This window comes from Dryobates pubescens, chromosome 29 (genome assembly GCF_014839835.1).
Source record: "Dryobates pubescens isolate bDryPub1 chromosome 29, bDryPub1.pri, whole genome shotgun sequence".
NCBI classification, from domain to species: domain Eukaryota; kingdom Metazoa; phylum Chordata; class Aves; order Piciformes; family Picidae; genus Dryobates; species Dryobates pubescens.
The window spans coordinates 5,016,733-5,039,497 of record NC_071640.1 but is presented as its reverse complement, the minus strand read 5'-3'; the positions used below and the strand labels follow the sequence as shown (position 1 = coordinate 5,039,497).

Sequence of the window (22,765 nt, the reverse complement as noted above, 5' to 3'; positions counted from 1 at the left end):
ACCCCTCCCGGGGCCCCCCGTGGCCTCCTCTGCGTGCCCAGCCGTGTCCTGAGTTCTAAGTCTCCTAGAAGCACGGCATCCCCAGGTCGCCCCGTGTCTCTCTGTGTCCCCACCTCCTCGAGCATCTCCATAGTCATCTTCTGGTCCCCATGTTCCACTGCATCCCCGTGTTCATGCTCTGGTCCCTGAGTTCCCCAGCATCCCCATGCCCACAACCTGGTCCTGATGTGCCCAAGGACCCCCATGCCCATACCCTGAACTATAAGCTCCCTGCCTGAATCCCCATGCCCTGGGACACCCCTGTTACAGCTCAGGCAGCCACACCAGCCCCAAATTGTAGCCATGGGCTGCGGGCCCAGCTCAGATCCCTCTGACCCACTGTGGGAGGCTGCCCAGGCAGCGCTTCCCAGCTGGTGCCAAGTGCCAGGCTGCCCAGAGCTGCCAGAAGCCAGAAACAGTTTATCAGTGAAACCATCACCGGGTGTTTCCTGCCCAGCCTCTTTACCCCTGCAGCGACAGCGGGGACAGGATCAGGCCAGCCCAGCCCAGGCAGGCACCAGCCACCCCGCAGGGGAGTGCATCCAGCTGGGAGAGGCTCTGTGTATGCCTAGGGTGGGCAAGGGCACCATGGGCTGCAGACCTTGCGAGGCCAGCCTCAGTGATGTCCTCAAGCCTGAAGTCACACAGAGAACAGGTTACTGCTGCTTGCCCTGTTCCATGCTACTCTGTGGCAGCAGCAGAGACCCCAGCACAAAGCTGGGTGTTTTACAAGATTATCTTGGGTTTTGCTGTCACCTCCTTGTAGAACAGCAGGAAGCCCAGGCAGAGATGGGGAGCACAAGGTTCCTTTGTGGTCCCTGTGCAGTCCTTTCATTCTGCACAAAAAGAAGCTGCAGGGTGGGGGTGAGTCAGGAACAAGGCTGTGGGAGCAGGGCTCAGGCTGTGAGGTTTTGTTGGGTTTCAGCAGCAGGGAGGGAACATCCCCCAGGGCATGAGGCCTTCGGGGGTGTTCCAGAACTGAACAAGAGCCTCAGATCTATCTTCAGCAGGCAAATGCATCAGTTGGGACACAAATATGAGCTCAGCAGGCTCCTGACATGCTCCGGCAGGGTGGGGACCCCAGCTGCCTCCCGAAGACAAATAAGTGCTGGAAATGAGGGGCAGGTTTGGCTGTGCACGTACTCAGTGTGGTCAGCATCTGCTGTGGCCAGGGCTGCTTCTGCCTGCTGCTAGCCTGCCTGTGGGCAGTACCGTCCCTCTGGGCACTGCATGCCCACCCACTTGTCCCATCCTCTGGCATCTGGATGAAGAGCAGCCGAGCCATGCCATTTGGTGATTCATTGCAGATGGATGGATTTTGGTGGGATGTCGGAATGGTTTCAGTAGGAGCACAGGGACCTGTTGTCAAGCACTCACCCAGGTGCTGCCCCATGCCTGTGTGCTGCAGGGTTGCAGGAGTGAGGCAGTGATGGTCCCACCACCCGCTGCTGCCACCAGCCACATAGAGTCATGGCCCCACAGAGAACAAAGCAGTTTACCCTGTGGTATGTCTTTGTCACCTCTGGCTCCAGCCTTTCCTCCTCTCCCTGGACTGAGAGCCCAGCACTGCTGGCCACAGCATTGGGACCTGGAAGAGCCTGACCCCCTCACATCTTCGGGGGCAACCTAGCAGCCCGTGGGGATGTGCCAGCTCTGGGAGCACTCTTGCAGGTCCACTCCCTTCCCTCCCTCAGATTTTAATAAAAATTTGCTTGCACAATACAGGAAATGGTTGCAGCAGCCCCAGGGCCACTGTCTGAAGGCAACTGAGGGGATGCCATGGAGGGGCTCCCCACAAGCTGCTGGGCAAGGGAGGGTGGTGATGCCTGCAGCTGCAGGGCAGGGGGCAGCCAAGCCATCTTGCAGACCCCCCACTACTCCTGGCATCTTGCCTAGTACACAAACCTCTTGCTCCAGGCACTCAGTGCCACACTGGGCTGTTTAGCACGACTGGGCTTGGCACAACCTCCCAGCTGCCATCCCCAGCTGCCAGCAGACCTCCTCCCCTTCATCATGGCTGTCTGTCTGAGCTGCAACCCAAGCTGTCTGTCCTCGTGTCCCAGGATGGGAGCCAGCCCCAGGTCCCCAGATGAGTCTCTGTCCCTGGACAGGGCAAGGGCGGACAGTGTTGCCTAGGCATTGCAGTGGGACCACAGCCTTGCAGCATCCTTTAGCATGAGCATGAGGCCAAGGCCATGCAGGGCACAGAGGGCACATTCAGGGGACTGCCACAGTGATCTTCCTGCAGTTTGAAATAGCATGGAGATGGCAGTTTTGGATGCACCCGAGCCGCTTGGGCAGAAAAGCGGCTCTGCCTGCACGGTGCCAGGCCTGCGACAGCGCTGAGAGGTCACTGCCGTGGTGTGACCCCATCTTGGGCATGTCCCCTGGCAGGGGACAGCAAGGCCCTGGTGCAGCGGGAGCCGGTGTTGCCGGCGCGTCCTCCCGTAGGGAGGCAGCAGAACACCGCCTATAGCAGCGCGGCGGGGGCCGGGCTGCGGGAGGCGCCGGAGGCACAAAGCAGCCCTGGCTGCTCTGCTTTGGGCCGTCCTGCAGCTGTCTCCTGCTCTTAAGGAACCCCTTCCCCAGCTTTGGAGTGATTCTGCCTCCGTGAACTGCAGTGCCACCGGGGCAGGACAGCAGGACCCGAGAGCCAGCTGTGGGTTCACACCTGAAACTCCTTCCCCATCATCTTCCCAGGAGTGCTGGAGCTGTGGGGACACCCTGTGCTGTAATGCTGCGGCTGTGGGGCTGTGGGCAAGGTGGCAGCTCAGGCTGCATGGTACAGGCACGGAGCCTGTCCAAGCCATGCCATGGGGCAGGGGCACCGTCATGGCTCCCCAGTCCAGTGATCCAGGAGGACTGGGTCTGGCAGGAGCATGTCTTCTGATGGCAGGTGTGGCAACAGAGGATCTGCCTGGCTCCAAACCAGGACAGCAGGTGATCTGCATGGCTCATGGAGCTTCACCTGGTCTGACCAGGTGCATGCTCCTTGGGTGGGACATGGCTCAGTGGGTGGACCCTCACCCATGTATTGTGGCGATCTGGGCAGAGAACATGGAAGCCAAACCTCCTGTTTTTCTCCCATAAGGCTAAGAGGTGACTGCTGACAAGTCCCCAGTGGGGAAGGTCCCAGGTAGCCACAGGAATTTCAACTCAGCACAATGCACAGCAGATGCTTGGGTCTGGAGGCTCTGCTCTGGGCTTTGGTGTGGTCTGGTCCACAGGGGGGCTGTAGGAGCATGGGGCCAAGAGAGACAGCAGCAGCAGGGCAGCCCAGGGAGTAAAACTTTCCTTGAAGGTCGAGCAGGGCTGGTGGCCCCTTCCTCAGCTGCGCTGGGCACAGCGGAAGAGGACCCAGCATTTCCTCCGGCATGGGGAGCTGACAGATGCTGTTTGGGGGGCTACAAATCAGAGCTGAAAAGCTGGGGCTGGACAGGCTGTCTGGGAACTCGTAACCTGAGCCCCAGGAAAGGAGGACTCAGGAAAGCGCTTTCAGCAATCATATTCATCATCTTCAGCTCAGGCTCATTAGGCTCGCGGAGCCCAGCCCCGCCACCGCCACCGCCTCCCGCACGCAGATAGAGCTGCTGGCTCAGACAAATAAATGCTTCCAGCTTCCCGGTGGATGCGGCAGGTCAGGGAGCATCTGATGCCAATTACCCTGGTTTAGGGTTCCCTGGCCATGCTTGCCAGCACTGCACAGCGAGGTGGCTTCCACTCTCCATCCCTCCTCTCTGGCTCTGCCCTGGCCATGGGGGTTCTCAGCCACCTACAGGGTCCCTCCAGTTTGGGGTGGCCCCATGGATCATCCTCTGCTCCCTGTGCCAGGAGCCAAGGTGGTGAGAGCTTTAGTCTCCCATTGCAGAGGGAAAAGCAGCCTGGTGTCACCCATATTTTGGGTTCCTCCATCCTAGGATCAGGGATCAGTGTAGGGATCTCCCACCTGAGTATTTCAGGGAATGCCTGAAGGCCACCTCACCCCATAGCCATCCTCACCATGGCTGGCTGTGCATAGCATTGGGCACTAACATGTCACTGCTGTCATTTAATTTCCCTAGGCAATTTCCTCTCAGGCTGTCCCCACCACATGAGCTCACAGCTTAGTGACACGGACAGGGATCTCCCTGCTCCCCATGGGGAGGACTGAAGGTGGAGAACTGGAGGGGACTGAAGGTGGGGGACTGAAGGTGGAGAACTGCCCCAGCTGCTGCAGCAGGTTTGGAAATATCTTGGACAAAGGTCTGGTAGAGCACCAGGCACAGGACAGCCACTTCAGCAAGCAGTGGAAAGTGTGCAGGGGCCGTGCATCACCGTGTGAGGGGTTCCCTGCACCCTGCTGTGCTCACCATGCATGAGCCCCAGTGACATCCCTAGGACAGCACATCCTCATCTCAGAGTCCAAGCAGAGGGAAGCAGTGGGAGCCTCTATTGGGCTCAGATCCAAAATTACAATGGACTGTGGAAACCCATGGATGGGGCTGGGAAGGGAGCCAAGGGTCTGGGCACCCATCCCAACTGGTGCCAGCAGCCAGCACAGCCATGCAGCCTTGCCGAGTGCTGCCATGAAGTGAATGCAGGCAGATCCACTTGCCCAGCAGCTCTTCTTAGTGGCAGATGCACATTTCCATTTCTCCTGGCTCAGGCCAGCCTGGATGTCCTTAATTGCCCAAAGGTCGATGTCCCCGAGCCCGAGGCCACGTGTCAGAGGGACCCTGGGCAGGAACCTGACACGGACACGAGTCATTCAGGATCAACGCTGGGGGCCAGGAAATTGCAACGGACACAAACCTAAATACACTGCATGTCCCCCCAGGTAATCAGGGGCCGGGCCAGATTCCGGCTGACAGCTTAAATGCCTTAATTCCTCGGCCACTGCGGTTCGAGGGGGTCCCGCGTGCTGTGAGCTTCTCCCAAACAGTCTCTGAGCTGGAGATTTGTCTGTAATTGGAGGCATGTTGCATTCCCCTGAAAGTAGCCAGGTCCCGCTGGAGGGGGGCTGTGGGAAGGCAGCAATTTCCCTTATGGAATTATTTACCTGATTAGAGAGTTTATTTTATCAAAATTGCTTCAGAATGGGGCTGCTCGGTGTGTCCAGCACGGGGAGCTCCCCGGTGGGGCTGGCAGCATGGAGACAAGTAATTTGTGTGGTTAATGGGACTAATCCACCAGGCAATTGCACCAATAGATTTCACGGCTGCAAAGTGCTCTGTTCCCATTAATTAAAAATCTGTTAAGAAGATTAGCATGTAAAAGCATCAAAAGAAACCCAAGAGTTTCTTTCCCCACCAGCCCCCAAAGGTGAGTGTGGGAGTGCTGGATTGCTCACATTAGCACAAAAATTGTTCTTTTAAAGGCAAGGGCTTCGCATCCAAAATAATCGCTGACAGTTTCCCCTGACTTCCCTACCAAGAGGTCCTTTATGCTTAATTATAGTTTGTTTAAATTAGCCCTGATTGTTCACATGGAGTGTTAGCTTAAATATATTTGGAATGTGTGATTTCCCTGTGCCCTGCCGGTGTGCAGTGAGGAGGGCAGCCTCTGGCCAAGCCCTGTGCCCTGGCAGGTGTCCCCACTGCAGGTCTGGTGCCTGGGGCTGCCCGGAAGGAGATGGGAGTCTGGGGAGAGTCTAAAATCAGCATCCCCTGATGGAGATGGTTACTCCACAGCTGGAGCCAGGGATGGTGGTACCCACTGTGGGCTGCCAAACCCAGCTCTGCAGCAGGCATTGGCCTATGGTGGGCACCTCCCAAGCACGGTGGTCTGCCCAGACCCCACCAATGGTCTCTGCCAGCAGAAGCCCCTGCTGTCACCACCTGCACCCCAATGACATCCCACTCCTGTCCCCATACTGCCACTGACAACCAGCCCAGCACTGCTCAGCCTCTCACTCAGCGGCCGGTGCCACTCCTGGCCTTTGTCCACAGCCAGACATCGAGCAAAACAAAAGCAAATTCTCTGGCAGCCAAAGGTGCCATTTTTATGGCTCGGCTGAACGAGGAAGTATTTTTTGATCTCCTAAAAATCCTGAATATTATCTGACAGTTTATCTTGTTTCTCCGCATCCATGTCTTTGCAGCAACGCCAGCTCATTTACATGTGTATTGCGCCTGCCTCCACGGGTGCTGAGGTCAATTGAAACTCAAGAAAAGAGGAAAAATTTATGCAAAACTGTTGATTGCATTTGTATGTAATGAAATCATCCAATATTCATCTGACTATAGACTCTAATCTGAAAGGAGAAGTGAAGGACATAAGAGTCACTGGAAAGCAATAATGAGCTTCTGTAGTGATTAAAAAAGCACTTGAGCTTTCTGAAAATCCAGCCAGAAATCGTGTCTAATCAACACGGAATATAGGAGGCAGAGATTACATTGATACATTTTGCAAAGCTCACTGCTGAAAATGTATGCGAGCTGTAAACTCTGACATGCCATCCATGGTCTGTTTTATACAAATCCAGGCGGCACACAATCAGCGCCCGGGCTCGTCCCTGGCACAAAGCAATCTTGGTGTCTCTGCTCGATGACTCACAAGGAGTGCAATCACATCTATTTTGAAGAGCAATGTTGGTTTTTAACTATGTCGAGAGCTTCCAGCTTCCTCGGAGTTTTTCCTTCCTTTTGCCTGTGTTTCACATTTCCTGTGGCCACAGGGCTCGCTCTGGGAGGTGGCGAGAGGCTGGCACCATCCAGGTCCTTGCCACAACCGCCTTGGCGCTGCCGCCCCAGTTCTGTGCCTTGGAGCAAACCAAAGCATTCTGGCAGAGCTGAATGCATCAGTCCAGGCCCCAGGGAAAGGTGCGGGTGTCTGCCTGGGGCGTGATGGGTAAAGATATGCACAGGGGTACTGCTTGCGTCAGGAGTACAACCCCCTCGGGGACCACCAGCAACCCACCAGGGCACAGCAGCATTCACTGGGTGGGAACCCGATGATGGCTGCAGTCCACACATGCTGTTGGGAGAGAGCTCCCGGTGAGTGTGGCAGGGTGTGGAGAGCCCAGGGCACAGCTCAGAAGGGTCCCTCCAGCCTTGTCCAGCACCACTCAGTGGCATTTGCTGCTGAGGCCAAACTGCTTGGTGGCCAAAGCAACGTCACTGACACCAGACCCACATTACACCCAGCCCAACCATTTTCTGGCCCAACGTTCCTTTCCCTCCTGGGTTATTCAACACAGCTGAAGCTCCTTCCCCACCCGCCAGCAGAATCAGCTGCAGCTTCTTATCAGCTCTGGGTGCAATCCAAGCTGGAACCAAGTGAGAGGCTCCTGCTGATAACTAGTGGAGGAAGCTTTTGGAGCAGGCAGGCTACTCTGCTGAAGCTCCTAGTGTGGAGCAGCAGGTGATTTGTGCAGCAAAAGGGAAAGTGGGACCCAGCCAAAGCCACCCTGTGAGTGTTTGCTCCTCCTCTCTTCTGGGTGGTTTACAGTGGTCTTCATCCTGGGGCAGTGGGTGATTTGGCTCCTGGGCCAGCACTCTGCCATGTACCCAGCTACCTGTGGTGGGTGCTGCCTCAGTCCTGCATGGCTGGAGGGTGCAGGAGCTGCACCTGGTGCTTTTGTCTGATGGTCCTGCGGTGCAAGGTCTCAGAGAGATCAAGGCAGGCTGTGGTGGCACAGCTCATGTGTCACCTGTGCTGCTTCACTGGTACCAGAGGTGAGTGCTCTTGGATAATGCATAGTGTGTGGGGGGTAAGGTGAGGATACAGCTAAATGGATTCCCCCCCAAAACCTCCCATGCCATGAGGATGTCAGCTGCAGCCACTGGGAGAATGAGTCTCTGCCTTTCTTGGCATTTGAAAGATATTTTTGTACCTGGTTTTGCCTCACCAGTGTGGCCAGCCCTGGACAGCCAAAAGGTTACCCTGGCAGCAAGCAGCTCCATCCCCAGCCTGGCACTGGTGCAGTTTTACTACTAGGTTTTAATTAATGTGAGGTGGTGTGAGGTGCTGCAGGGTAAGGAATAGCAGTGTGGGGGGGAAATTCCTCTGTGTGATGATGCCCTGCAGCTCTGCTGCTTGCCTCCATCAGCCCATCACCACCAACTCAGGCACTGGGAAGAGGCTGGAGAAGCCCTGGTGGGCAACACCATCCCTGCCTGAGCCTGTGCCTGCGGCAGCTTCTCCACCTGCCCTGGCTTAGAGGAACACCCAGCTCAGCAGCCACTGCTCCCAGGCAGGTACCAGGGAAACCCTTCAATACTAGGCTCTTGCTGGGATGCTGAGGCTGCAACAAAAAGAAAAGGAAAAAAAAAAAAAAAGAAATGAAAAAAAGAAAAAAAGCCTAGTTGATAAATGTCAAAAGAAATGCAGTAATGGGCTGAAAGCAATTTAGCGAGCCATGTAACCGCCCTGGGCTCGCCATTTTCCTTTATTCATTTATCACGGTGAGGGCTTTGGCCAAAATACACAAAGCAGAGAAATTGTTGACATGTGGGGCCCTAGCAGAGCAAATCCTTCATCCTCCTCCCCCTCTCTACTGCACACAAACTAACTTTTTGGGAGTTGTTTATTTAAGGACTGCAGAGCACTTGGTGCTCTTTGAACCCAAATGCCTTGGGAGCAGGGCTGGCCACCACCTTCCCTCCTCCTGCCATTGCCCAAGGCTGCGGGGAGACTGTTTGCTGCCCTTGGGAAGTACCTGCTGGTGGTGAGGAGCTGAGCTGCATCGTGTTCTTGGGACCTGTTCTGCTTCTACCTCCGCTAAAAAGTGATACTGGTAGCTTGTGTGTGCATTCTGTAACTGGTCAGAGAGGGCAGATGATGGGTTTGGAAATTTTGTGTTGGTTTTTGGTGTTCTCAGATCTGGTTAAAAGAGCTATGAACACAGCACTGGCTTCAGTTCTCTATCCACGTAGCCCAGGGTCCTGCAAAGACCTGCCCACCCTACACCAGTTGGTGCTGAGCTCCCTTGTGCCTTCCCAGTGGCCAGGCTGCCGCTAACTCTGCTGGCCATGGCAACAGGCAAACACTTCTTTTGGGATGCAGGAACCCTGGGGGACACACCAACCAGGAACTGGCTGTTCCTCCACATCTCATTTTGTCTTTATTTTAAGCAAAAATAAATGGTTGGCAGCAGGACAGTTCAGTTTCCCTGGTGTGTGGTCCTTGCCTCTGCCAGGCTGCAAACAGTCCAGTGCACAAGGTGAGCAGGGCAGTCGTTCCTCCTGTGTCCTTCCAGTAGCCTCCAGTTCTCCTTCCTACGGTTTTGTTTTTAATCTGGGTGCAGCCAGTTCTGCTGCCACCTGGATGAAGAGCAGCAAGGAGAGTTCCCACTCCCTTCAGTACAATCCAAGGTGGGGAATCACTGCAGCTGAAGCACAGAGCTGCTTGGGAGGTCTGGCAGAGGTATCCCTGCCCGTCACCTGAGGCTGTGGGCTCTGGCCAGGGACGGTCACTGGGGTCTGTGGCAGTCTGTTATTGCTCGAGAGGGCTGTGTGTCCATTAAGATGGTGCCTATCCAAGTAGCTCCTTGGTCTTTGCTGCCAGCAGCTTGTCCAGCTCTGCAGCAGTGCTGTCTGCCATTTGCTGGATCTGTGGCAACACAGTACAAGCCTAAGTCACATGTCAGAATTTAAAAGGCAAGGAGTGACTGGATCATCTCCTGAAACAAAGCCCAAAATAGTGCTGGGGCAATGCTTGGCTCTTCCTGGGGGCTCCCACCAGCCCTCAGTGATTGTGCCAGTGTGGCATCAGTACAGTAAGGACATGGACAGGTCTCTGAAGAGACACACAACACAAACCCTTGGCTGAGCTTCACAAGTGAAGGTCAGGTCCTTCCTTAAAGCCACCTCAGGGGAAGGCAGAGTTGGAGAGCTCATGGTGTTGGCACTAGAGAACAGAGGGCTTATCTCACCACCTCCTGCAACCTTTCCATTATTAGAACAAACAAGGTAATAGCAGGAGCACAGCTTTAATTCACACTAGGAATTTACTCATTGAGTAACAGATCTGTTTACTTGTAAAAAGAAATCAATGGAGATTGTTAAAGCTCTGCCTGGGGATGATGTCTCCTGGTAACATGGGATGGACATGGCAAGCATGTAAGCAGGATGGAAATGTGCATGCACTTATGTGAGTGAGTGCAGAGAAAGGCTGGAGCACATCAGGGGGGTTTGTGCACCAGTTCTACAGGATTGATTAAGATGCACTCGCTCCCAGGGTCTGAGGTGTATGCTGATGACCTTTCCTTGTGATGAAAAATTTGGGCACAAGCAAGAACGAGACTTGAGAGGCTACCTCTACACATGCAGAAAACCATCTGTCTGCTCTGGGAGAGCTGCTTCCCGACAGGATTCAGTTACACCAGCATGGCTATTTTTCCTGCTTGCATGAATGCTCTGTATATCAATGTTTATTTTTGTGAGCACACAGGGAACTGTCCTGAAGCATTTGCAATGTATCTAACTTTAGCTGTTAATAAACAAACAGCTAAAAAGTAATGGCCTGCCTTCAGAGGCATCAGTTCAGCAAAACGCTTAGGCTTGTGCCTGAGTTTATGCCCAAATAATTGACTTTAGTGACATCTGCTCTCAGGGAATTAAGCATGTGCTTAAGTATTTTCCTGAATTGGAGCCAAAAACTCCTAACAGAGATAATCTTGCTAGCCTTTTCATTAATAACAGTCTGGAGCAATCCTCATTAACACCAGCTGTTTCGCTATGGCCAGCACTGTGGAAATGGTGGTGAAGCTACGGACGTGGGCTGTTCTGCTCCCCAAGTTCAGCTGGTTTGTGCAACAATCCCTCACAGCACAAATGCTTTTGGGGAACGTTGTTGGGTGGTTTTTTTTTTGTCCTTTGTCATCTTACAATGGTTCATATCATAAATTTGGCTTTGAGCTTGAAGCCCCAAATCTCACACAGAAAAAAAGCAAATACAACAGCCATTGCTGACTCCAAACATTCAGCTCAGGGCCACCCACTCCCCAGCTGGATTTTCAGTGCTGGAGATTTGTCAGCAAGGGCTGGGACAAATACACCACTAAGCTGTGAGATATCATGATATGGCACAAGTTAAAAAAAAATACCTGCTTTTCTAGCAGCCAGATGGTATCTTCAGACACTTTGCTCTTGAACTTCTTTACCTGGTTGATGCTTTTGCTTCTCACCTTTCTCAGGGCTTCTTTGGACTTGTTGGTGGACTGTTTGGCAAGCTTGGCCAGGCTCTCCCTATGTTCTCTTGTTACCCTAGCAGCAAGGGGAAAGGAAAAAAAACCAAAACAAAACAAAAGGAAAAACAGGGTCATGTGTAGCATGGCCAGATTTAATTTCCAGGGGTAAATGCAGTGATCCTGTCTGCTGTGCTATCTCTATGACTAGACCAGCCAGAGCTGCCAAGCTGGGCTGTACAGGGAGACCTAGACCTACAAGCTTGCTTTGTGTAGAGGGCCTGTGCTGCGAGGGCAGAGGGACTTAACAGCTCAAGGGGTGGTTTTCCTCCTGCTTTGGTCCACCTGAGCAAATTGGCCACCTCTGCACAGCATCACCAGGGCAGCACACCCCAGTGATGCACATCTTGAGCCTAGAATGGAAAGTTCTCAGCACAGACCTAAGCTGTCACTGCAGTGCCTGAAAGTCATGCTGAAATGTTCAGACTTTCCTTTTCTCTGCTGCCAAAGTATTTGCAGGAAAGAGGGAAAATCCTGCTCCAGACCCAAGAGATGGAGCTGAAATGTGTAATACTGCAAAGCAGGGAGGAAACCTCCATGCCTTCCTGAAACTCAGTATCAGCTTATGTTCCAGCTAAAAGCGACCAGGCTTTTCCACCAAGACAATGTGAACACCCAGTTTGACAAGAGGATGATACAAGACATGCCTGGCCACAGGAGAACTTCAGCTCCACCTTCCCTCTGATATGGGGTAAGCTGCTGTTGTGGAAAGTACTCAACTTTCCATCCCAGGCTAAAAACTGCAGGTGATGAGGGAGTCTGGCCATCTGAATAAGGCGCAGGAACGGCTGATGTGTCACCCCCAGCTCTGGTAGTGCTCCAGCACCTACAGCTGATCACTGTCAACATCAACTGCTGGCGCTTAACAATAATATTTTAATTATTTTCCTGGCTATTGAAGTTTCCAGATCGCCTTGGGAACGAGAAAGCTCAGCGTGCTCGCTGCGCCTCACTAGCAGGGGAGCAGCCGCCTGCTCGCAGCAGATACTTCAAAATAAACATTTCACAGAGTATTTAGAAATTGGCTGCAACAGTCTGGGTCACCGAAACACTAAGGCCAAGACTCTTCCTGCAGAGAGCTCAGGAAACGTGGGGTGAGGGCTCCCAGGGCAGGGCCTGCTCTGCCCTGGTGTGGGTGTGTTACGGGGAGGCTGGCAGGGCACGATCGGACCCTTGGCCCTCCCTGATCTCACACTCAGCCCAGCAAGGCACCCGCGCGCCAACACCGTCCCTCGGCAGCCAGGTTGCTCAGAGCAGATCTCTGCAGAGGCGCTGGCCTCTTGCCAGTTATCTTTAGCTCACAGTGCAAGAGGGAACAGGCTTCCCAGAACTGGTTAGCAATTACAGGAATTTGGGATTGCTAGAAAAGCTGACAGACCTTGAGAGCAGCAGCTCAGTCCCAGTGTCCACGGTGCCCCCTTGGTGCCCCTAGCCTATCCTGCTCCCTGCTGACGGGCAGCAAGAGGGAGGTGGCCAGTGAATTTCACGTGTGGCAAGTGGTTCTTGGTTTGCACAGGCTGGAGCCTGAACTGAAAGCCTAATTAGATGTGAGCGGGGTTACTGGTGGTTTCCTCTGCATCCCAACGCTGATGCCTTCAGGGCTTCTCAAGTTCGATCTCCTCAGCCGGAGGTCCCATGGCACATGCAAAACCAGCAAAGCCGGCTCACAAACAGAGGTCTGGGTGAGGTCAGATTCTCAGGCAGTTTTTTTTTGGGGGGTGGGGAGTCAATCCCGACTGCTAAACTTGGAGGAGGGAGCTGAAAATCTCTCCCATCTCCTGCTGGGTGGTGAGAAGAGCCAGTCCACAGTGGGGCTGCCTCAGCTCTGGGAGCCCCAGCCTGCTGTCAGCTGCCTGCCTCCTCGCTCCCGCTCAGCCTCTGCAAGCTGTGCCGCGGCTATCTCTCGCCTGCTTGGGGCTGCCGAGCCTTTAAGGAAATGTTTTTGTTTATGCAGCACTGCCAGATTTCCTATGCTTCTTGGCACGGGGTCACAGCTTTCATGCCTCCTTGTCTGTCTTTATTAACACCAATTTCTTTTTATCACCGTGCAGCGCCGTGGAGTTTCTCAGCGGGTTTTATGTTCCAGCCAGACTGTGTGTAAATTCTCAGCAATGCTACCAGCAATGCCAGAAATGGACACTTTTTCAAGCAGATGCTGTTTCTGGTTAAGGAATCCATCAACGTGAGCCAGGCCCATGGTTTCTAAGGACAGTTGTTTAACCCTGCCCCCAAATTTGGGACTTTTAAGCTGTTCTTAGCTATGTTTTCTTTTCTGTCTAGTAACCATTGCCCTTACAACTCTCTTTAAAGCCAAAATAAAAATCGTGATGTGAACATGGAGAAGGGATGCCAATACGGGGAACAAAGACAAGGTCCCCTCCTGTCATCCACTCTGCCCTCCCCTGCAGCTGAGGGAGCAGTAGGCTCCGATCCTGCTGCTCCCCTGGGGAACGGTCCTACACTGGCGGGACAGAGGCTGGAGACTGCCATGCCAGGGCATTCAAAATTACAACCCACCCCATGGGTAACATCTCCTCTTTTTCTGTTTCCCTCAGCAACCAGCAGTTTAAGCACTGCAGCCCTCGGATGCTCCTCTCCCAACACCCACAGCGAGCAGAGCACAGGGCACGGCTCGTCTGGAGACATTCATGCGGGTAAGAGTAATTTCTGTATCTCAAATGCTAGGAATTTCCTGTGAACGAGAGGGATCGGTTAAAGGAAAGGAGGCTTAACTAAACACTCTGCATGCATAATTGCAGATAAACATAGGGTGCAACGTATATTGCTCAACAAAAAGCATGCAAGAGCCTTCTGATGACGAGTGATCCAGAGCAACGCAGATCAGAAACAGCTTTGGGCTTTGGATTTGTTTTTTAAATGAGTTGGGTTTTTTTGAGTCCTTTCTCCCCATAGTAGGTATCTTTGCATATTTCTTAAAGGGCAAAGGAAAAAAAAAAAGAGCTCACAATGAGTCATTAAACTTTCAAATGAGTCATCTGGCTTTCAGTAAAGCATGTGTAAAAATATTACTAATTTACAAACAATATCCAGCGTAACACAATGGGTCCAAAAAAGATGAATCTAAAAATGAGGCAATACCATAAAAGACACAAGGTCAGGTCAAATTCGGCCAAGAGATCAACCAATACAAATGTTCCCATGGCTGGTTTGCTTTTCCCCCTTTTTTTTAACCTCCTTTTTTTTTTTCCCTTTTTAAACCCTCAGAGAATACTTTTCATGCAAATAAATATTGCCTATGCAGTGCTAGCAACACAAACAGGCAAATGCCTTAGGGAGCAGAGGGGATCCTAGCAGGCAGCAGAAGTAAACACAAATGAACCCAGTGTATTTTTTTTTCTGTTAAAGCTGCAAGGCAAAAACTAAACTAACCCAATAAATACTGAAAAGCAAACTCCATTCTCAGATGCTCAGTTGAAACACTCTCAAGCACTGAGGCATAGCTGGACCTGCGTAGGGCACAATATGATGCACGTGTGCCCAGCTGCTAAGTCAGACTCGGAAAGTATTTTTAACAACAGGTAAAGACAAATCAGGTTTAATTTCACTTGTACTGTGCCTCCTTGTGAAAGACCAATTTCTGCAGAAACAACATTGTCTCTTCATTTCTGCTTTGCTCACTCATCTCGTACATCTGCCAGAATGCTGGCAACTTCATTGCATCTGTCTGTCAGATATTCTGCCATAAATGTCTGTAGAGCTGGGAAAATGAAAACTTATGAAATTTAAACAAATCATTCAAAGATATAAATGTAATATAAGATTAAAGACAGGCCTCAAGCAGAATTAGATTATTTCTGCCCCATCTTTGCATTAGACGTTTGAAAAGGTTGAAACTGTCTGCTTGTCTTTTTTGGTAAGTGGATGAAACTCAGACCCACTCCAGTGTGGGTGAGCAAACTGGACGGGAGGTGTCAGTAAGGGCGGACTGCAGGGAATGTCCCCAAGCCAAAAACCTCTTCAACTCGAGACTCTGAGAGCAAGGGGCCAGGAGCAGCATCCCTGACACACTAGAGGGATGAGGGAGCACATGGGGCAGATCTGCCCTGAGAAGATTCATTTTGGCTCTGCAGCACTGCAAAAGACAATGACCGATCGTATGCACTTGTTTAAAAAACACTGGGCTTTTTAAAGATTGGGATTTGCAGTTTTGGAGTTTCCTCCCCTGCAATTCATATTCAAGGATGACCCAAGTGCCCATTAACAATCAAACCACTGTGCAGCAACCCAGGAGCCTCAGCAATTATGAAGATAATGGTGCCCTCCTCCTTCTCTGCCTCCTCTCCTGAGGAATGGGGGAAGGGCAGGGAGCATGAGGAAAAGAAAATCAGCAAATAGAATGATAATGTCATTCCCTCTCACTGACAGCAATGGAAAGCTGTAATTAGACTTCTCTGATCAAAATGCTAGATAAAATTTCATAGGATTTCTAAAGTAAATCTAAAGCACAAGCAACACTTGGTTCATCTTTACTGAGAAGTCACCTGCTTGTAAAACACACCACACGTGCAAGGTGTAGGGAGGCACAGGCTGTATCTTTACCCTTTGTGGGAGTTTTTTGCAGCACCCCAGGGTGTGGGATCATGTACACCCACATCTGCCCAAGGTATTCAGGGGCCAAGCACCCACAGGTGTATTTTTGCATCACCCAAACCTGGGCAGAGCAGCACTACAACCCTGGTTACAGGTTGTGCCAGTGCTAGCAAGATGCCCAGCACAGTACAAGCAGAGCTGCTGAGAGGTCTTGCTCCACACAGGTCCAGCCTGTGCCAGAGACTGAACACATGTGCACAGTGTGAGGCCACTTGGGGCACTCCTTGAGGGTATCTCTCTATCTAGTTTCATCTGAAAAGAATCTCATCCACAGGCAGAGAGCCCAGCATGCTGCAGCCCAAAGCATGCTAAGCAAGGATCATCCAGATTGCTTCAAAAGTGCTCTCCTGATCCAAACTGAAGCATTGAAGCAGTGGCACCTGCCCTGTCTATGAGATGCCTGGATGGGTGACAGAAGGATGCTCAGACCTTGGCCAGGAGCAGCCTGCTCTTCTACCAGTCCTACACCAAAATTTCCATGCAGCTGTCAGTGACACAATATGTATTGCATAAGAAGCAGTAGAGGCTTTTTTTAGCCAAAGCTATCGATTTCCTCCCTCCTCTTCTCATTTCCTTTTAGACTTCTCTGCAGCAAGGTGCCATTCACTCCTAATACTCCTGGCTCACTGCTGCATTATTGCTGCTCTGCACTGGTGTAATTCAAAGAATTTACATCAGGACAGTAAGGAATCAGCCCTTGAATTAAGGCAATACAGCTGTCTCGTGAAGTGCTGAAGCCAGCCAGACCCAAGTTTCCTCTGAAGAGAGAACAATAGGACCAACAATTGGATGCCAAAATGTGGTGACTTATTGCTCAGGCACTTAGAAGAGCTTCCACCAGACACTTCTAGGGGCTCAGATTTTTTTCTGAAACTGAAATACAGCTCTCTGGAAAGCAGCTGCATCACAACATAACAGCAGTTGTGCATGCTCACCCTCTGAAGGGCTCTTACTGCAACCTGTAGCTTATCTTGCATGATGATGAACTCGGGCAGCCATCAATACTCACTTAGGAACGGGCACCCGAATTATTGTCCCATCCACTTCAGGGTTCAGGTTCATGCCGCTGTCCCTTATAGCCTTCGTAGCTGCAGCTGTGCTCTGTAAAACAGATCAAAAGGTAAAGGGAATTAGGAAATAATCATTCCCATATGCCAGAACTCTGTCAATAGTTGGCAATCCATCTCCACAGAACATGGAAACATTTACTTCTGTTACCAGTAAGATCAGGAAGTTACATTGGTGCAGAGAGCTTTGATCAAACCGAATGGGAAACTACGGCTGCGCTTGGTATCGGGGTAGGGGGGCACGAAGGGGGGCAGAGGGGAAGGGAAGCAACAACAAAAGAAAACTGTTTTGCTTCTTTGAAACTATTTGAATGGTTTGAGGCAACGCAGAGCGAAACCGCAATAAATTCCCAAGGCATAGCCTGACTGTGGCGAAGGAGATGAAAGATTCTGAGCATTTAAAAATTCCAGTTGAATGTTTCCCACTAGAAATCACACAATGCCAATTTAGAAACGTTAACTAACTTAACCACTTCATCACTGCAGCCTAACCACATTACATCAGGGCAGCAGCAGCTGACTGGGAAAGAGTGCCTGTGCCCAGCTCTGTGTTTATTTTACAGCTTATTACTTAGGATTAACTTCTGCAAATTGCCCCACCGCTGGCTGACACTCTGCTTGCTTAAAAGGTGGGGTGCATAGGTTTGCCTGGTAAGTGTAAAGTGATTAAGCAGATTCCTTCCCCATTCCAGGACACCAGCGTGCCTCTACAGTGTCAGCCTTTATTGGTAAACTGGAGTTATGCTGGGGCTGCTGCAGTGCTCTGCCAGGTTGCTTTGGTCTTGACATTGATGGTAACAAGAATGAATGAGTCTGTATTCTTGTGGCACTTGTGTGGCACTTCCAACAAGGTGCACTGCTATTTCTGAGACTCTTTCTCTTTGTAACTCCAGCTCCAGGCTGCTGCAGTAAGGCTGTATTTATGGAATTCAGCCTTTGTCAGCTGAGGCACATAACTAAAGCTCTGCGTATTTGTTTAGGTCTCCAACTCGTGACATCCCTGAAGGAAATGAATGCTCTGCTAGTGCTTTGTAAAACATCACTGCTGTCCTCTAGAACACAAGGGCAGAGAAAATGTAACCAAGATGATCTCAGCACATGAGGAATGTAAATACGTTATTCTATGGACAGTGCCTGCTCTGGAGGAAGGAAATGCTCAGTAAAAGCTGTGTTGTTTAGCTATGTTGGAGGAAAGAGAGGAAGGGGAAAACATTGCAATATTGCCCCCATGCTCTTGCAGCCCATGAAATAAATATCTGTGCTTAACAGCCATAGTGTTCTTTGGATTTATAACACTCTGGCAAACAGTATTTTGCCCTACAAGTTGTTTTTTATTATTATTTTCTTTCCCAGATTCTTCAGGCATTTTTATTTGCTTTTCAGTGCCATGAAGTACTGACTATATCCTGTAAATAATGACATCAAGTTAAATGTGTGTGTAACGGCTTGAAAGAGTTCAACCTATCCATGGAAGAGTTATGGTATAAAATGACTGCATCGAAGGAAATAGTTCTAGCTTGAGTTCAAATGAAAAATGGCTCTTTGGCTTAGAAAGCAAGTGTAGGCAATGCTTTATAGAGTGATCTTTAATTTGTCACATGCCCATTTCTCAGCCTGAGCTCCTGCTAGGACATGAGGTAAGTCATGAAGTGACTTCTCAGGTCCTCTCAGCTCCATCACTATGAGAGACCTCGGTGCACATATTGATGAGAGGCCTCCATTCTTCAAAACCATTACACATGCTGGGTGCACTTTAAGAAACACTTAGGCATCAAGTGCCTTACACTGACCTCCTCTGAGACTTTGCTGACTTAATTAATTGGGGAAAGCCTTTGCAAAATAAATAGAGATAAGCTTTGGCAAACCTCCAGACCTGGAGCGGGATGAATAGCTAACCTTGCACTCATTACTGCTCCTCTCTGCCTGGCTCTGGCTGCATGAGTCTGCTGCAGGGGACCACCACTGCTTGATGCTGAGGTGGAGATGAGATTTGCTGCCTCATTTAGGAGCAAGTCTAACTAAGGCTTCAGCAGAAAATCAAGGGAACTCTGTTCAAGATACCAAATTTGGGTTATGATCTGTAGGTGCTGCCAAGGGAGGAGTTCACTAGCTTAGTGAGCTCAGCCTGGTCCAGTCAGGCCTTGTGACAGCACTGAGCATGGGCCCAGCTAAGTCCTACCAGGAGGCTTTGCAGAAACTTGTTAACTACATCAGCAGCTTCTTCCATGAGCTCTCAGTCACCAGCCCTGGTGATAAATAAACACGTTTCAGAGAAGCCTGATGGTGTTCCCAGCAAAAATGGAGACTATTCCAACTACATTTCTTGTTCTGTGCATGGCCACATCTTCATATGGAAGTGAAATGACGCAAAGGTGGGGCAATGTCACAAATGGGGCAGATGCAGCATTGCTTCCACGTCACCCAGGTGAACCAAAGGAGACTGTGTGTGCACTCAAGACTCCCAAGCGCCATGAAAGCAGAGGAAATGGGGACAGTTGGCTGGGCACTACTCATCCAGGCACATAGCCTACAACATGCTCAGTGCCACTTTACAGCCATGCTTTTGCAGATTCAGCTGTGGGGAAAACCAGTCCTCCCCAGAGCAAACCCCTCCAGTTGTGATATTTATTGGATATGACCCTGAGAGCAATCAAAGCCTATTGCCTGACCCTGTGCCACTGCAGGTGAGATGGTCTCTGCACCAGGCAGGGCTGGAGAGTCACTCACCCTGAGCAGTCATCAGCAAAACACCACTTCTGTTTTGTGTCAGTCACAAAGTGACACACAGCCTGGCCCCAGCTCTCAGCACTGCCGGGCTTGAATGACTTTGTCTGAAAGTTCCTTTGCTCAGCATCAACCTGTTTGCTCCCATGGTAATTGCCTCCTCTTGCTGTCAGCAATGCGTCCTTACCTCTGGAAAATTGGTCATGTTCACTATAATGAGCTGCGGTGACTTCTGTGAGATCTGCCCCAGCTGGTTCAGTGGAAACTTCCCTTCTTGTGTCACCACAGTTAGGTGATCAAGGGCCCCTGAAAAGAACCAAACACAAGGGAGTTTCAGTGCCACAGAGCAGTTCACAACGCTGCCGAAGAAAAACGCGGACGCAGTGTGCCACTTCCCCTCTGCTACACAAAATAGAGATGTTACAAAAGAAATAAAAACATGTTTATTCAGCCCTCAGGTGCTGTTTGTGTTCAGGCATCCCCCGTGGTATTTGCCAACTAAATATTTCAATGCTCCTCTAAAGCACAAAATCCCTGAGAACAAAACTCGTTTGTTTTTGTTACTAGAATAGGAAAACTAAGCAGGACTGTGAAGAATTAAAAGGAAATAGTTATCTTTTAATTCTTAGAACTTAAAGAAAATCAAAAAGTTGTTACAAAAATCAAGATCACTGTTGTCTTTAACTTAGCAGTGTTCTCTTAAACTCTTCTTTTTTTTATTCCCCCCCAGGTCCCAAGAGGAGGTGTTGTACTCTGCCTAATTTAAAGTATTCAGTTTCTCCCTGAGCTGCCCTTAATCTGCTTTCTGGTTTCTGCTGCAAAATGTTAACAGGCCAAAAGACACGTGGGACGAGAGGTACTTTATCAGTGCAATTAAAAAAAATACCTATGGTTAAAATAAATAGTTAAGAGACTGAGCTATGCTTTCCAGCTCCATTAAAGGCTGAAGTGCCCCTGCCAGATCTGCGGTGGTGAATGATTCAAATTTGGTCATTGTTTAATGTTAAATTTTACCCCTGAAACCTGACACTACTTACAAATACCTACGTTCAGAGTGTTATAGTAACTGTAGCTTAGTCAAATATATTCACATTTCTTCTTAAAACACAAAATCCAGTAAGTGAGCAAGGCTTAGAAAGGTCACTAACCACAAAGATGCAGCAGGAGGGAAAAAAAAAAAGTTTGTATATGCCAGACAGCAGCCTGATGGCAATTTCCAAAAGGCTAATTTAATGGCAATTGGATTTTTCCTGCCCTACTGCACCATTAGCTGACAACCTGCTTCTTCATCACATCTGCAAACAGTTCAGTTAGACACTTTTGACATCTCCCACTTACAAAAGCTATTTCCAGGAAGCTATTAACAAAAATGGATTCTTCCTGGTCAAGCTCAAGGTGAAGGAAGGCTTGAGTTGGGCATGTCAAGGTTGTAGTAATTGGGTGTTCGGTGAATAACTCCATTACTAGGACTGGTTGTCTTTATTTACAGGCAACAGAACAATATACAAGGACATTACCAACCTGGTGAAGTTCTAACACTGAGATTTCTGCTGAAATCTTCTTTCAGAGCTTCCACCACTGCCTGCATGTCTTCATTGGTTTCCTCCAAATTGATAATATCCTCAACTAGGGTAGCACTGACATTTATTTTGGCTTGACTCTGCCCTTTACCTTTAGCTGTAGATTACATAGAATATTAATGTATGTTTCTGACAACAGTTAGTTGTTGCATTAGAAAGTACAAAGAAGACATTAGCCCCACCCTCCTGAGTCTAAGATAAGACAAGGTCACTGTATTTTCTAATGAGTAAACAGCCCAGCACTCAAGCACATAAGCCAAAATACATTTGCAGGTCATACTGTGTCTGCTGACCCCAGCCTGGACTGTGCAAGTGGTACCCACAGCCCCAGCACAGCAGCAGCTCCAAGTGGTACCTCTCCTATGGGAAGAGTTAAGAATTCCTGGGTACTGCAACACCATCCAGAGCTGTGTCCAGCCTAAGGTAGGTCAATACCAGTACAGGAGATAAAAGAAGAATTTCTGGCAACACATGGCCAGCCACTGTTACCTTTTTTGGTTGCTAGCTGTCTGGTCAGCAGCACCTGATGAACACACTGCCTGCAGCCATCCAGGAGCAGGGCTGAGCAACCTGCAGGAGCCTGTGGCAGCCCTCGTGTCATTGCAAATGGGGAACGATAAAGCAGCAGAGGCAGATGACGAAAACATCGTAGTGCCAGAGCCATCCTTTACAGCTCCTCTCTGCCTCACCTGGAAAAGAGAAAAGGCAGGTGGTCCACTCAGCATGCTATGAGGAAACAGATTCAGGTATTAGCTGCATCTATCAATGCAAAGTGACAGCTCAGCAGTGTAGGCAGTGAGCCTGGGCATGCTGCAGTGACCAAGGGGAAGTGGCTCAGTGGCAGCCAGCCTGTACCCATGTTATCTGTGTGGCCTTTGCATGCTTGTCCAGAGGGGCACAGTTCTGTAGTGCAAAACCTGCGTTTGCCAAGCGGGAACAGCTGTCAAAGTATCTGGTATTTGCCCTGCATCTGAGCAGAAATTTTAATTTCTGTTACTTGAGGTTTGAGCCCCCAACCTCGCCAACAGCCCTCGTATTTTCAGGGTTTATTTCAGCCTGGGACACTCGGGGCTCGGAGGTGTTACTACAGCTGCGGCTCTGCAGTGCTTATAGCTGCAGAAAGACAAACGGAAAGCTCGGTCCCATGAGCCAAGGGCACGGTGGCTGATGGCTGTGGGGGCCGGGAAGCTGCCGCTCCCGTCTACCGGCGGGATCGGCCTCCCCCTGCTCCCCGCCGCTCCAATGATGGCCCCGGGGGCACCCATAGGCGGTGCTCGGTTACGACGGACACTCGCCCCCGTTCCCTGAGGCCGGTGGGACGACACCGCCGCGATCCCGATCCCTGGAGCCCCGCCCACTCCTCCCGCCACGTGCGCTGGGCCCGCCCCCACGAGCCCCGCCCCTTCCATGACCCCGCGCCGGAATGAGACTCCACCCTTCGCTAGCCCCACCCCCTCACCCCCATCGGCTCCCTCTAGAGCCTCAGGACGTGCCAGGCCAGCCCCGCCTATGCCGCTCCGCCCGCGCCCCCTCTCGATGCCCCACGGAGGGATGGGCTGCTCCACCCATCGGCCCTT

At 50.8% G+C, this 22,765-nt stretch overlaps 1 protein-coding gene across 1 annotated transcript; it reads right to left on the bottom strand.

Annotated features, from left to right (window-relative positions):
• Positions 1–8,339: 8,339 nt before the first annotated feature.
• On the bottom strand, positions 8,340–21,891 carry MRRF (mitochondrial ribosome recycling factor). Its single transcript, XM_009907467.2, has 6 exons — positions 21,678–21,891; positions 21,130–21,285; positions 19,796–19,914; positions 16,827–16,918; positions 11,066–11,225; positions 8,340–9,570 (listed from the first exon to the last, which is right to left on the bottom strand). The coding sequence occupies exons 1-6, from the start codon at positions 21,850–21,852 to the stop codon at positions 9,493–9,495; spliced, it is 780 nt and encodes a 259-aa protein (XP_009905769.1). The 5' UTR covers positions 21,853–21,891; the 3' UTR covers positions 8,340–9,492.
• Positions 21,892–22,765: the final 874 nt, after the last annotated feature.